General features: G+C 43.4%; 1 protein-coding gene across 2 annotated transcripts in view; it reads left to right on the top strand.

Moving 5' to 3' along the window:
• The first annotated feature begins 6,301 nt into the window (after window positions 1-6,301).
• WDFY1 (WD repeat and FYVE domain containing 1) overlaps window positions 6,302-15,324 on the top strand; it is a 43,617-nt gene continuing 34,594 nt past the window's right edge. Inside the window, exon 1 of one of the 2 annotated variants that reach the window (XM_032480344.1) lies at window positions 6,302-6,503. In XM_032480344.1, the coding sequence (XP_032336235.1) occupies window positions 6,367-6,503 (137 nt within the window). In that variant the 5' untranslated portion in view covers window positions 6,302-6,366. Of the gene's footprint in view, window positions 6,504-9,836; window positions 9,860-15,324 lie in introns of those variants that run through there. The other variant, XM_032480345.1, reaches the window with a different exon arrangement.

Raw genomic sequence — 15,324 nt, 5'->3', positions numbered from 1 at the left:
TCTTTTCTCCATGGGATGAAACTGTATCTCCAATATTTTTTGGCAAAGCCTAAGGAGATGAAGCTTGTCCAAAACCAAGAAGTCAATGTAGAGTGCATTTTTATTTTCCTCCATAGATTTAACATGTTTTGAACTGATAAACATTAATTAGTTATGTATAACAACATCTGCAGAAAGACGCTGATAATTTTTTGAAGTATCTCCTCTTGATTAGAGTTAACTAGATCATAGCTATTAAAAGAATAGCTAAGAATCTGGATACTGCATGTGAATAAGATATTCTTTATGAGGTACCCATTTACATTGGTCATATTGTTGATATCCATTTTTTAATAATTCATTAGCTAAATATTACATTATGATTTACTTCTATGACATCCTATTTCCAGTGAGTTCTACCATGTAGTCTTCATGATGCTGTTTGTTAAGTATCAGGATTGTAGTAATTGTACCAGTCAGGGTCCAATCAAGAAAATGGGACTCATACCTGATGGCTCAGTGGAGAGAATGTAATTCAAAGAACTAGTTACAAAGGTGTCAGAAGAAACCAAAAGGCCAAAGAGGGGCCGTGTGGTAACCTAGAGATAGCAACCTCAAGACTAGAAGGACAGAGCGGGGGATGGCACCAGAGCAGGAATACCTGCAGAGACTACCTTTGGATAGCAGAGACAAAGTGGGAACCGGAGCCAAAGAGGAGACACACCCCCTAAGCCGAGAGAAACTGGGAGAAGTACCCAGGTTTCTCATTTCCTCCTGCCTACTAATCACCCACCACTGTGTCCCAGGAAACATACAAATGTTTCAGGAAGCAAGTTGGCAAGGGAGTCTGGGAAATGCAGTTTGCAGACGTCAATTTCCAGGAATATAAAGTGTGCAGGGGCAGGGCAGAGGGCAAGTGAAACTGAAAGCAAACAGTCAAATGACTAGTATGGTAACTACATTTAAAGTATCAGGGAAAGTCAAGGCCAAATTAGAACGCTGACCCATTAAGCAAGCATGCTTTACTTGATGCAAAGTTTAAAACTTTTTGTTAAAAGAAATAATATTTCTTTATTTATTATCATCACCATTATTATAATAAAACTATAAAATATCCCCTCAAGGAAGTCTATCATAAGATATAGGTATCAATAGTCATAGAAGGTGATGGCAGGACAGATGTTTAGAGATGATCAGGTCTGAGGTAAGGAACCTGTGTTAACAATAATAGCTACATACATAATCTCTGCCTTCTACATGTCACCGATAAAAGGTATTATGATTCCATATTAGAGATATCAAATCGGTAAAGACACTAACTAGCTTGCCAAACATTTCTCTGCTAGTAAACAGCAAAGTTCTCTGACTCTAAAGGTCACATTCTTCATTGTTAGGCTACTTGGCTTGCCCAAGGTCACACAGCTGGCAGCCAACAGTAGATCATTATCAATAGACTCCACCTTCTGACTCAGCAGGACAGCTCAGAGATCAGCTGTCTGTGTGTGTACCTAGAGTCCCTCAGTTCTGAGAAACCGTGTTAACAACCTTCTACTATTACCACTTGAACCCACCCCAATCAGGTTTTGCCTCTTCCACTCCAGGGAAACTTCCGGTCATTTTACTTGACTCCTCTGCAGCATTTGACATAGTTGGTCACTCCCTTCTCCTTAGAAAACACCTTTCTTTGTTGGCTTCATGACAACACACACTGATTTTATTTCTTCCTGGCTTATAGGGGCTCCTGTTGGAGGAAGTCATCAAGAGGGCATGATTGCTGTGGATCTAGCCAATCCAAGCTACTCGCTTCCTTCCCTGTTGGGAATGTGTGTTCTGCCCATCGATCCCACAATGGGAGCTATTTCAAAGACTCAGCCTTGAGAGAGCAATATATTGTTGAGATCATTTGGACAGTGTAGGATGTAGAGATCTACTTGTCTTGTGATCATCCAAGACAAGCCTCCTACGTAAGATCTTTTGCTTATTAAAACAGCCACCTTCCAATCTGGAAGGGTCTGCCTCTTTGATCTCTCCTTGCTTTCCTATGGGCTGGTTTCAAATTTTACCTGGGAACTCCCAAGGGTGGAAAGTCCCAAAGGTATAAACCAATAGCTCTTTCTCGGTCTCCTTTCTGATCCCTCCCTCTCTTGTAAACTTCTAAATGTTGGTGTTTCCAAGGACTCAGCCCTCCACATATCTGGAGAAAACTCTAACTCAAAAAGATACATGCACCCCAATGTTCATAGCAGCATTATTTACAATAGCCAAGACATGGAAGCAACCTAAGTGTCCATCAACAGACAATTGGATAAAGAAGGTGATATATATATATGATGTGAGATATCTATCTACCTATATATACACATGTATACATACACACACACACACACAAACACACAATGGAATATTACTCAGTGATGAAAAGAATGAAATAATGCCATTTGCAGCAACATGGATGGACCTAAAGATTATCATATTATGTGAAGTTAGTCAGATAGAGAAAGACAAATATCAAATATCACTTATATGTGGAATCTTAAAAAAATGATACAAATGAACTTATTTACAAACCAGAAACAAACTCAGACATTGAAAACAAATTTATGGTTACCAAAGGGGAAAGAAGGGGTCCGGGGGAGGAATTAGGAGTTTGAGATTAGTATATACACACTACTGTTTATAAACTAGATAAACAAGGACCTACTGTATAGCACAGGGGACTGTATTTAATATCTTGTAATAAACTATAATGGAAAAGAATCTGAAAAAGAATATATATATATATATTATATATATAACTGAATTGGCACATAGTAGGTGTACAGTTTGTGGAAGAGATGAATAAATACATATATATATATATATATATAACTGAATTACTTGGCTGTACACCTAAAACTAACACAACATTGTAAATCAACTATACTACAATAAAAAAAATTTTAATAAAATAAAATAAAATTGAAGGCAAATTAAGCCAGTCTTCCGCTCAAAACCCTCCAATGGCTTCTCATCTCACTTAAAGTAAAAATCAAAGTCTGTACTGTGGCCTCAGGGCTCAACATGGTCTGTCTGGTGACCCCTCTGTCCTCATCTCTGGCTACATTCTTCATTCACTCTGCTCCAGACTTATTGTCATCATCATTATTATGATGGCTGCCTTCCATTCCTAGAAAACCCCAGGCATGTGCTCACCTCAGGGCCTTAGCACTTGCTGTTCCCTTTTCTAAGAGTCATTTCTCCCACATTTCCACACTGCTTACTCCCTCCTCTCCTTGGCTCAAATGTCCCTTTCTTAGTGAGGCCTTCCCTGGCCACCTGTCTCAAGGTGCATTCTTAGGAGACAGAAATTGGCACACAGGGTATTTTTTGGGGGTTGTTAGCTGTGAAGGGAGGGAGATGTAATTAGGCAGGAGGATTCCACTACAACACAGGCCTGACAAAGCCTCAGCCAATCAAGGAGAGAGTTCTGGAGCTGGTATAGCTCAGCCGTGGGGCCTGTATCAGGTTGAAACAGCCTGGCCTTCGTATGCCTGTCTCCTTCAGTTATTGAATTTGGGCTGCTGCGTGGTGAAGGGCATCACTCGACCACCGTGGTTCCCTACAACTGAGGCAGACTCTGAAGGAGACAAGAGCTAGGCTCTGTCTGCTGACAGCCCTCCTTCCATGAAGGCAGACTGCAGTGAATCTTCGATCTGCTAAACCCTCCTGCTTAAAACTGCAGCCCCTTCTATGGTCCCTATCACCCTTCCCAGCTTTATTGTCTCTATAGCATTTAACATCTTTTAATATATTATGTAATTCCCTCATTTATTTTATTTATTATTTGGTTCTGTCACTGGAATATAAGTTCTAATGGTCGAGTGACTTCTGTCTCTCTTGAGCACGGCTGCATTTGGAGTAGCACTGGGCTCATAGCAGGCACTCGATGAATATTTGCTGTTTGAAGAAAATTGTTCAAGAGTTTATCTAGCCTTTCTACTGTGCGAGCCTTGTAGGGTGCATGTCTTCTTTCTCTCATCAGCGTATGGCACATAGCAGGTGTACAGTTTGTGGAAGAGATGAATAAATATATCTGTGAATAGATATTATTAACTTCATCATAAGAAAGTAGTAGTACAGCCCTGTTCAATAGAAATACCATGTGAGCCACATTATGTAATTTAAAATTTATTGGTCATATTAAACATAAGAGGAATCAGACAAAATTAATTTTAATCTTATTTAATTCAATACATCTACATTGTATCATTTCAACATAATCAATATAAAAATTATTAGGGTAGTAACTTACCTACTTTTTGTTCTGTATTAACTCTTTAAAATCTGGTGTGTATTTCACACTCACACCACATTTCAATTTGGAATGGTCACATTTCAAGTGCTGGATACCCACGTGGACAGTACAGCTGTAGTACAATTCTGCAATTCCTGCACTCAGAATAAGATAGAGTGTGGGAGGGTGTGGGTTGGAGGGAGGTCTCTGGAGTCAATGACTTTTTGGGTCCCGTTCATGACCCTTCAACTTACTAGCTGTTGGTGTTCTCTAGCTAAAAGCCACCGGGAACACACATGTAGTGGAATATGTGTTGAGCTGATTGTTTGTTGGAGGAAGAGAGCATATCCTGGGAATCCTGGGGAGTCAGTGATAAAAAGAACTTACAGGATTTAGGTTTCTGCAAGGTAATTTTGGGAAGGGTTTGAGGAGAAAGGGCTTCCATCTGGACTGGAATGCCATCAAGGTAATCCTATGATTGGATGTCTTAGTAAGTCTTTGTCTAGGTGCAAGAAGAGGCTAAAGGTATAATTGGTAAAGAAACAAGAATCATTCACACTAGCCAGAATGGTGGTGGTGGTGGGGGGGGTCTATCATTTTTGAGGTTTGGCTAATGTTCATGTTTTGGTTGTGTTTAGGGACTGTGTATGAAGTGGATTTATTTATGTTTATGAAATCCAGTCCCCCTAAATCTGAGTTCCCCTGCCAGGTTTATGATCAACCTCTCTACCTAAGACTTTATTCCCTTTCTTGTCCCACCCCTGTTCCCCTCAGGATTGAGGGGTATTAAAGAAAAGCATGGGTTGAAACCAAGCAGGACAAACAAGCCTTTCTGTGTCCCCCGTTTCTTGTTTGCAGAGAAGGCTTTAGTCCCCTAGTACTTCCCTGAGTTCTAAAGAACAGACTCAGTTACTAATTATGGAATTGAGGGAACACAGAAACAAAGGAAAAGTAGTCAAGCAAGAAAAGTAATGACAGCTTAAACAACAGTTTAGCGATTGTTAAACTAAGGGATAGACACAACAATCTGTTTTGCAGAAACTAAGACATTCCTCCCACACCCACCCAGGTGGAGGACAGTGAATACAGAGGGACCAAAAGCTCGTGAACCCCAAACTCAGTGGAACCAGATGGTGGATGATTAAGATTCCAAAACATAACTTGTTACTTCATCACCAACCAATCAGAAGAAAGACTGTGTGCAGCACCCCTCATCCCAAATGTTACTTTTAAAAACCCTTCCCTGAAAGCCATCAGGGAGTTTGGGTCTTTTGAACACAAGCTGCCCATTCTCCTTGCTTGATCCCCTGCAAATAAATGCTGTACTTTCCTTCATCATAACTGGGTGTCAGTAGACTGGCTTTGCTGCGCTGTCTGCTACCAGACCCAAATTCAGTTCAGCAATGTAAGTAAATTATGCTCCACAGGAACCAGCTGTCTCCTTTCAACACCCAACTCTGGCTGACAGTCGGTCAAGGGCTGCTTTTCTCTTTCTCATAGCTATGTGACCTCAAGCAAGTAATTTAACTTCTCCATGGTTCAGTTTTCTCATCTCCAAACTGAGACTACAAGAGCATATATCTCTTGATCTCTTAAGGTTATCAGTAGTGAGATAATTCACGTTAAAAAAAAAAACAAAACCTGTGACAGTGACTGATATATAGTCACCACTCAGTGAGTGTCTTTCAAAGATTCTAAATTGCACTCTATTTTTTCACACTTTAAAACGTCTGAAATGGGCAGCGATGAAGTCCAAAATCTTCTTAGAATAGATACAATTTAGTAGTAGTATTTTCAGAAGGCTCTGATTTGGGGGACAGTTCCTCTTCACCGCCAACTGCTCGATTCATTCCCGCGGGAATGACCTTACTTTTCAACCTTTGAAACTTTCTCCACTTCTGGGGCGAGCCCCGACAGGCCTCTCTTTCCGGCACGTAATTTTAGATGCGCGACTTCCTTAGCCAATACGGGCTGCGGCGGCAGCACTCGAGAACTTACGGCGGCGCGGCACCCACGCGGCCCCGGAGCCAAAGCCAAACCGGCGCGTCCCCGCCCGCCCGGCCGTCAGCTGATGGCCCGCCCGCCGAGGAGGCCGCCGCCGCCGCCGCGCGAACATGGCGGCCGAGATCCACTCCAGGCCGCAGAGCAGCCGCCCGGTGCTGCTAAGCAAGATCGAGGGGCACCAGGACGCCGTCACGGCCGCGCTGCTCATCCCCAAGGAGGACGGCGTGATCACGGCCAGCGAGGACAGGTAGGCCAGGGGGTCCTGCGCGGGGCCGAGGCGCGACGGGGGCGGCCCGGGCTCCCGCCTGCGACCGGGTGTGGGGACCGTGGGGGTCGGCGGCCTCGTCCCTCTCCGCATGGGGGCGTCCACGGCCCCCGGGTCGCGCGATCCTGTGCCCCCTCCGGCTCCTTGGCCTTTAGGATGCCCCCACTCCCGCCCGGTTCCAGCCCGCGGGTCCTGCGAGTCTCCATCCCCGCCGCGCCCCTCCGGCCCGCGATCTCCGTCCACTGCGCTCGGCCAGCCCGAGACCCCCATCCCTGCCGGGACCTCCACGGTATCCCTCTAGCCCGGGACCCCCGCCGCCGCCTCCTCTCCTTTGTGGGATTTCGCTCGGAGCTGGAAGCGTCCGGACCCCTGGGGGTTGCTTGGCCCTTCGCGGACAGTGCCCAGCTGCCTTCTCCGGGCGCCGGGACTGGCGGCTGGTTACCGCAGGACCTGGTGCCAGGGATTCCCTTCTGGCAGAAAACCTCCCTGGACTTTCACGCCCTTCCTTTCAGCTTTACGCAGGGGTTTGTTTACACCCCTTTCGAGCTACACCAGGTCCCTGGATCAGTTATTTTGCCACAGCTGCTAGAACCGCCTGAATTGTTAAATACAAAGTAGTTTTTTTCCCCCTCTAAAAGTGACTCCTTAAGAAAAGACTTAAAATAATAATAAGCGAAGCTTTTATTTTAAAGAAAATTTTCCATGTCCACCATTAATGGAAAGCCAGTTGTCACTTGTAAAAAATTAAACTAATAGCTAAAATATGTTAATCTGTGTGAACCTTTAGTCAGCTCTGTCTTGTACCAAGACGTCTGGCCCACCATACTTTGGGACGCACTGATCTGATTCGATTTTCTCATTTTACCCAAGAGGAAACTGAGGCCCATGGAGAGGCACGGAGATACTGGTGACGCTACAAATACAACCCAGGACTCCCTAAACCAGCTGTCTGGTCTTCCCAGGGCTGTGTGATTGGATTGGAGAGATTATTTGCTTTAAAACTTTAGCGTTTTTAAAACCCTAAAAGTTTAAAAGGTTAGTGGCTTTACCATGGAAATTTGGACGAAATGACTGTGTGAAACTGGGCTTCCTGAGTATGATGAGTGGTCTCAAGTGGCGAGGTTACACAAGTGGAAGGACTTTCTGGAAGAAGGAAGGTACTGCTGTTCTAGCGTAGAGGCGGAGTCCAGCATTTTGTAATCTGTCTTTTGAAGTCAGGAGCTTTGAAAAGGACCTGTCCCGAATGGGAAGAGGAAACCTGAAGCCCCCAGCGCCTGTTTGACCTTTGTATTTTGCTTTAGAGTGAGTTTATTGTGAGCCGGCAGTTTACATGCAGTTGACCTCAAACAAGGTAGGGAGTGATTGGTAGGACCTGGGTGTGGATATGAGAGCAGGAAGGGAGGGGGGAAGGAGGGGTGCATGAGCCACAGGGAAAAGAGGAGAATGTGAAAAAAAACGAAGGACAAAATAATGATATTTGCATCATAGATGCAGGCAGTGCTTTATACAAGTTAGCTGTCTTTATTCAGTAAAATATTTTATTCATGACTCATGTGTGTTGAGTAAATTGCTGAATGTTTGAGATTACTGGCCAGGAGCAGTGCTGACCAGTGTTTTATGGAAAGTGATTACTGAGCTGCTGTGGGACTGAAATGTTCTGGGGGAGCCTCCCATCAGCTCATTTTGTCACTGGGACGCAGCAGGGACCTGGCCGATGACTGGACCAGGCTAGGGTTGGGGCTCTGAGTTTCTAATTTGTGTTTATCAGGCCTTTGGAACTACCTGGAAGGTAGGACACTCTTTTTAGCAGGTGCTACACTTAATGATACGCATGAAAGCTCACGGCTGTGGGTTTCTGTTGTTGTTGCTGTCGTTGTTGTATGTGGTGGTTTGTTTTGTTTTTACGTTGTCATAAATATGAGGCAAGTCCTCAGTCATTTATTTATTCACTTATTTATTTAGAAATACTGTACTTAGTGAGTGCCAGGCCCTAGAGATACAACAGGGATCAACAGTCATAGCACCTGCCCTCACAAAACTTCTGATTCATTTATTTTATGGCCCCCAACCTGAAGGAACCAGCCTGATGAGGAAGCAGGCACTGATCGCCTTCATTCATCAAACAAGCATTTATTGGACACTTCTTGTGTGCCCGGCCTGTGCCAAGTCTGTAGGTAAAAAAAAAAAAAAACTGACTTTGAAATTGCTGTTTCCAAAGGGCCGGATGGTGTGGTGAAGAGATGGCCCTGTACTCTCGGCTTCCTGGGTGCTGGGGAGACACAGAGGACGGAGGGTTCTTGGTTGAGGGCTGGGCTTCCAGGAAAGCCTCCTGGAAGAGATGTCGTTGCAGAGAGGAATGGTCTGGGTGAAGGAAGGAGGGGTGCGCATCCTTGGTGCAGGCAGAGGGAGAGGACGGGAGGAAATAGCCAGACGTACAGAACCACAGTTATTTCTAGGTGTCTGGAACAAAAGGCATACTGAGAGCTGGAAGGCCCAGTGTCCAGTTCCAGAAGGATCTTCCTCGGGTGCCGCTCTTAGGAATTTGGATATTAGTTTGCAAGCTGTGGGGGACCATCAGAGAGTTCAGAATAAGCAAATGACATGATCAGAATTTGTACTTCAGAAGTAACAATAGTTAACCTTTCAAAAGTCCCTTCCGTCTCTCAGTGCAGAATGAGATCTCTGTATGTGGTGCCTCCAGTCCTCACATCTCCCCACAAGGTGGGTACAGCCGCCTTCTCTTCTCTGCAGTTCCAAAATGCAATGTATTTTAAAAGTCAAGTGTGTTTTGTTGGTTTTTGTGAGTTGGGCCTGAAAACTCATTGGTGCTAAAACTTGAGCTGCATAGATGAGACTATGTGAATCTTTATTTATCCTTTGTGGTGTGAATGTTCATTCGTTTTACTGCAGAAATAGCAATGCACTTAATTGCAGATGCTGTCCCAAACCCAGCTAGGAGTTTTATGGGATATGTGGGGGAAGCATCCTATTGTAATGAACGTTTGACTATTAGGAAAACTGGGGCACAAAAGACATTGAAGTAACTATCCAAGGTAACATAGCTAGTAAGTGATAGACATGAGGTTTAAACCGAGGTCTGACTCTGAGGCCCTGTTCTTTTTGCCGTGCACCTTGTTGTTCTGCACGTTTGGAGAACCTGAGTCCAGGCGGTATCGATGATTGACGACTCCCGCAGCAAGTGTCAAATGCTAGGATTCTGCCCTTTCCCTCCACGGGACATCTGGCAATAATCTGGAGACATTTTGGTTGTCACGCCTGGAGGAGGGGACTGCTGGCACCTGGTGGGTAGAGGGCCCTCCACGTCCTGTAATGCACAGGTCAGTCCCTCATGAAAAGGATTGTCTAGCCCCAAATGTTAGTAGTGCCGAGGTTGAGAAATCCGGGTCTAGGCTTAATGTACTTGTTTATCTGGTCTCTCTAGACAGTGGTTCCCAAACTTGAGTGTGCATCACATGGAGATAGATCTTGTTAAAACACAGATAGCTGGGCCGCACCCCAGGGATTCTGATTCAGTAAGTCTGGGGTGAGTCCTGAGAGCCTGCATTTTTGCCATGTTTCCAGCGATGTCCATGCAGATGCTCCTGGTCCAGGAACCACACTTTGTGGACCACTGCTGCACACTAACGAAGGGCTGTTCTTCCTGGTGCTTGGTTGTGGAGACCCGCTGGGAGAGAGTACTGTTGACACTTCGTCCTCCTTTTTGTCAGCTTCTGGGATGTATTTGCCTGTAGATATTTATGTATACCCAGCTATTTCCCCCCCCAAACCAAACTATATATGATAGAACTAAATACAGGTAATTCCCCCAAGGGGTAATAAACCAATGTGGAATATTCAGCGTAATTCCTTCATACCTGGAGTCATTGGTAACGATGTGAACTTAGGGGTCTAATCAGAGACCTTCAGGGGTTACTGTGCCATGAAGGGTTAACAGGTAAGAGGGCTGCTCTTTCATATGCATTCATTTATATTTTGTTGAAGTAATTTACACCCTAAGCCCTTTTGTTTAACTTCATCCTTCGAGAAACCTTAATTAGTATTTTTAAATTTTAGTTTTCAGTCACCTGCACTTTGGAGCTAGAGTATTTGAGCATGGAAAGTGTAAGAGTGCTAAATTCTTGAAGTTAACAAAAATACTCTTGAGCCAATCAAGTGTGACTGTCTTCTCTAGTCAGGAAAACTCTCAAAATAAAAGTAATAACCTCAGTAATACGGTTAAGAATTTGAGCTACGGCAGTCATTTTCCTGGTGGGGGAAACAGAAAATGAGACTGCTTTCAGAACAGAACTGAATGTGGTGAGACAGCGGGAATCAATTCCCTCGACACGTTTGCTTTTTGAACTTCTTTGCTGTGGACGGCACCCCAAAGTTCAGACAGTTGGTGGTAGGATAGCATTTTCAAAAGGTAAAAACTTTATTAAAAGACTTATAATCAAGTTAAGGCTGTGGCCCTGCTGTCTTCATTTTTGAAAAACAGACTTTGGAGAGACGCGTGCTAATCCTTTTGTTTCAGGGGCTTGTGGGCCAAGATTGGTTTCTGCAAGAAACTCAGTTTTACCTGGCCTAAGTCAGGCAAAGACAGATCTTATATGTTTTGAGGTATTTTGGAATGTTGCTAGGCTGATAAGCAATAAAGATGACAGAAAACCAACTTTTAAAATATTTTTGGTAGCATCTTCTTTTTTTGTTTGTTTGTTTCATAAGGTATTTAATATATTTGTTTCTTTTTAGATGTTTCTCAGCATATTAAGATGCTTTGAAGGAAAAATTGTGTACTTGCTAACTGTTCACATGGAAATAATCGAATAAACAACTTGATTTTTAAGTCATGCTTATGAGGAAACCTGGCGTAGCTAGAAGTTTTTCGTTTATACAGAAAGCCAGACTGTTAACTGCTGTATTTTTGTTGTTGTGCAGTGCCTAAAAATAGACTCTTTAATTTGCGTTACAAAATTAAGTGAAGACAGGAGAAGGCAGGAAGCCGGGGTGGGAACGAATTTCTTCCTCTGTCGTTAGAGCAGTTTTTCGTTGTTATGATCATTTTCTTTTTACAGCATATTTAAGAAAAGATTCTGTATCTGGAATGCCTGAGTTTGAATCCCAGCCCTGTGACCTTGGGTGGGTTACTTATTCTCTCTGTATCACAGTTTTCTCATCTGCAAAACGGAGATGTAGCGGCACCTACCTCATAGGGTTTTGTGCAAATTAGATGAATTCAGAGGCAGAGCTCTTTGAACTGTGCCTGGTGCAGAGAAAGCGCTTTATACATGTTGGCCATTATTTTCATTCCCATTTATTTTCCATTTAATTGCTTTGATCTCATCAAAAGCTAAAGCTGTCTCTGCTGCCTATGTCGGTGAGTGTGTGTGTGTAAATAACGTGCAATTTTTCCTGTCTGCGTAGGGCAGTACCATTTTGGGCGTGACTTACAACCCTAAGTTCTCATAACTGTCTCAGATCCTGCCTGTTCATCATTTCCGTATTTGGTCACTTTCAAGTCGCGTCAGTCACAAGTTTTTCCTTCTAAAGTCTTTGCCCTGCTGTGTTAGGGAGCCCCAGGACCACCTCCAGTTCCTTGATTCACTAGGAAGACTGCCATCAACGGTCATCCTCAAGGCCATGATTTATTACAGCAAAAGGACACCAAAGATAGACAAAGGGAGAGGTATGGGGCGACGTCTAGAGGAAACCAGGCGTGAGCTTCCAAGAGTCCTGGCCCTGTGGAGTCACGCAGGAGGTGCTTTGTTCCCCCAGCAGTGAGTTCTAGCACGTGTGTGAAGTGCCATCGCCAGCGAGTGGTAAGAAACTCAGTACCCACGGTTTTCACTGGAGGCTGGTCATGAAGGCAGCCTCTGCCTCCCACGTGCCCCAGTTCCAGACTCCCAGAAGGAAAGTAGGTGCTCAGTGGTCTCTCAAATGTTAGAGTAGATCCATCAATAAACCTGGTAGGAATAAAGAAGCCTGGACCAGAAGGGAAAAACAGGCCTTCCTTACTGCCTCCAGCTGTGTTCTTTTGGGTTAGGTTATCCTTGTGCTTCAAGACCTCCAGGCTGTGGACAGAGTTTGAACCTTTTTTTTTTTTTTTTTTTTTTTAATTCAAGAAGCAGTGTTGCGTGGACCCTGCATTGATTGACTGGTTCCGTCCTGTCTGGACTGCTTCTGCTCCTCCGGGTTGTGACGGCTTTTACCCTCCTAGGTGGCAGAGGTCACAAAAAATGATTTTGATGCTAACAGTGAAAAGATAACAGCAGGAATGGTTCCTCAAGTGAAAAAGAACATCTGCAGATAGAAACCAGCCATTGGCCTCTGGAGCAGCATTACTCATTTAGGGGCTGGCGCAGGTACCTTCCTCCTAGGACAGAAATCAGCAGTCTGAGAGTCACCGTCACTGTGCCCAGGACTCCTCCCCCGAGACCGTAAAAGGTGATAGAAATGTTAATTTTTTCTAAGCCCATCTAATTCTCCTCTGTAGAGAGAGGCTGGTTTCCCTGCCTTTCAGTTTAGATAATCAATTCAGTAAAAATCTAGTGTTTTCTCCTTTTGTTATCAGAGGGGAAAGGTGGCTTTCCCCAGCATTAATGAAGAGGGCAGAGATCAGGAGACTTGGCTGGAAGGGAATTGCTATTTATTTGATAAAAGCAGATTGTGCTATATCCTTTCCTTTTTCCCTTTTAGGCTAACATCTTAATGTTATAGAAACTACCCCAGCTACCAGAATTACAGTTTTTTTTTTCACTTTGAGTCATTTTATTTAAAAATTTTTTTTTAATTGAAGTATGGTTGATTTACAATGTTATATTAGTCAAAACTACACATTTCTGTCAGTAACTCTGGAGGTACTGTCAGACTAGGAAAGAATATCCTTTGCAGTAAGTGACAGAAATGTGCGGTGGTTTACCAGTATTTAAAACAGCATCAGCAATCTTGAGAGTGACTGGAAAAATCAGATTCCCTCAGACTTACTATTTGCTCAGAGTTTAAAAGAAACCGGACCTGGGGCTTAATTAATTTGTAACAGGTGCTATACTCTATATTCTTTTAAATTGATTAAATAATCCCTGTATATCAGTTTATAATTTGTAGATGGTTGAATTGCTTTAATTTAGTTATTTTGGGATGGCTAGGGTGTTTTTTGAGAAATTTTTCAAAAGATCTGGTTTTGGAAATGCTGATGTGTCAGACGAGGTAGAACTTGACCTTGTGACTTTACAGAAACACTCGTGTGCTTTTTGAATCTACTTATCAAACTGTGGACACGATTTTCAAGGTAATCATACTGGAAAATAACATGTATCAAGCCTAAATGTGTGTTCTAATGGAGTTATAGGTTTAAAAGTGATGTTAATCATGACTTGCACAAGATGCCTCCTGGTCTGAGAGAGAAGAAAACTCATGCTTTGAATCTATCTTTGCTCTACTGTATTGTAGCTTAAGTAGATGAGGCTGTATAGACTGGGTGATTTCCTAAAGTCTCCTTTTAACTTGCTTTTAATCAGCTCTTTGAGAGAGTAGCACAGAAGGACCAGAAGAATAAAAGGAGCCTCTCTACTTACTCTGATCGTCAGGAGTCTCTGTGAGCAAAGGGCAGATTAATCTCCCTGGAATAGATAGTTCATCCGGCCTGTGGTTTTCAGTCTGCTTTTTATGTATCTACTGTAGTAAGATAAAAGAACACACTGAATTATTATCCTTGATAGACAGGATGAAAATATTGAACGATATTTAATCAACAGTAATGACGTCATATGCTTTTACAGTAACCTCTTTAGGTTCTGAGCAAAGTGAGGATCCTAGAGTTTGGTTAAAAGTTAAAGTGGACTTGTTTGTTTACTAAGTACTTTGAAATTCTTGGCACTCAGTAAATGCCAAATGCTATTTTTATTTCCAATTTTAAGATCCAGTTCCTAAGTATTATGGAAGATATACTATTTGGAACAGAAAGCCCTGTATTAGTTAGCTATTGCTATGTAGCAAATCACCTTAAAATTCATGTTATCCTTGCTCATGAGCCTGTGAGTCACCTGGGCAGTCCTCCTGGTCACAGCCAGGCTCACTTCTACGTATGTTGGTCCTGCTCATCTTGGCCAGTCTCTTTCACGTGGCTTGCTAGCCACAGGCTGGTGGAGGATGGCTTTACCTGGGACAGTGGGGCTCTCTTCTGTGTGACCTCTCATCCTCCAGCACGCTAGCCCCTCTTGTTCTTGTAACTGGGGCAGGCTTCCGAGAGAGGGCCTCTGTACTCAGAGCTGGCACTCCAGCACTACAGCCACGTTCTGCTGGCCAGAGCAAGTCACAGGCCAGCACACATTCAAGGTCAGAGAAATAGATTCCACTCTTGATGGAATCACATTGTAAGGGCACGGGTAGGGAGGGGTGAAGAACCGAGCCCGTTTCTGTTGTTTACTTCCCTGAGCACTTACATATTGTATGGCATACCGAAGTTGATCTTGAGGTGGTGAGAGGTTTGTTAGAATCATTGTTCCTATTTAACCAAGACGTCAGGATTTCTTTGAACTAAGTGAAAACTTTGAAGTTGTACCTAGACTTTTCCACATTTGGTATTTATTTGGAGAAAAAAGGGAATTTAATACTTCGTGTTTTCTTATTGTTTAGGAGTTCCTGCTCTGGAGGATGAAATGTGGCGTTTTCTGAATTGCCTTGAAACATTGTTTTATGTATGAATTACCATATAAAGCTGCTTCACTTTGTATTACTTACTTTGGTAACGTTTTGACATGTGAATTTTCATCATCTTCGGCAGAACAAGTAGACGGAGTCAGAA

This window comes from Camelus ferus, chromosome 5 (genome assembly GCF_009834535.1).
Source record: "Camelus ferus isolate YT-003-E chromosome 5, BCGSAC_Cfer_1.0, whole genome shotgun sequence".
Lineage (NCBI taxonomy): Eukaryota > Metazoa > Chordata > Mammalia > Artiodactyla > Camelidae > Camelus > Camelus ferus.
This window is presented reverse-complemented; position numbering and strand designations above follow the sequence as displayed.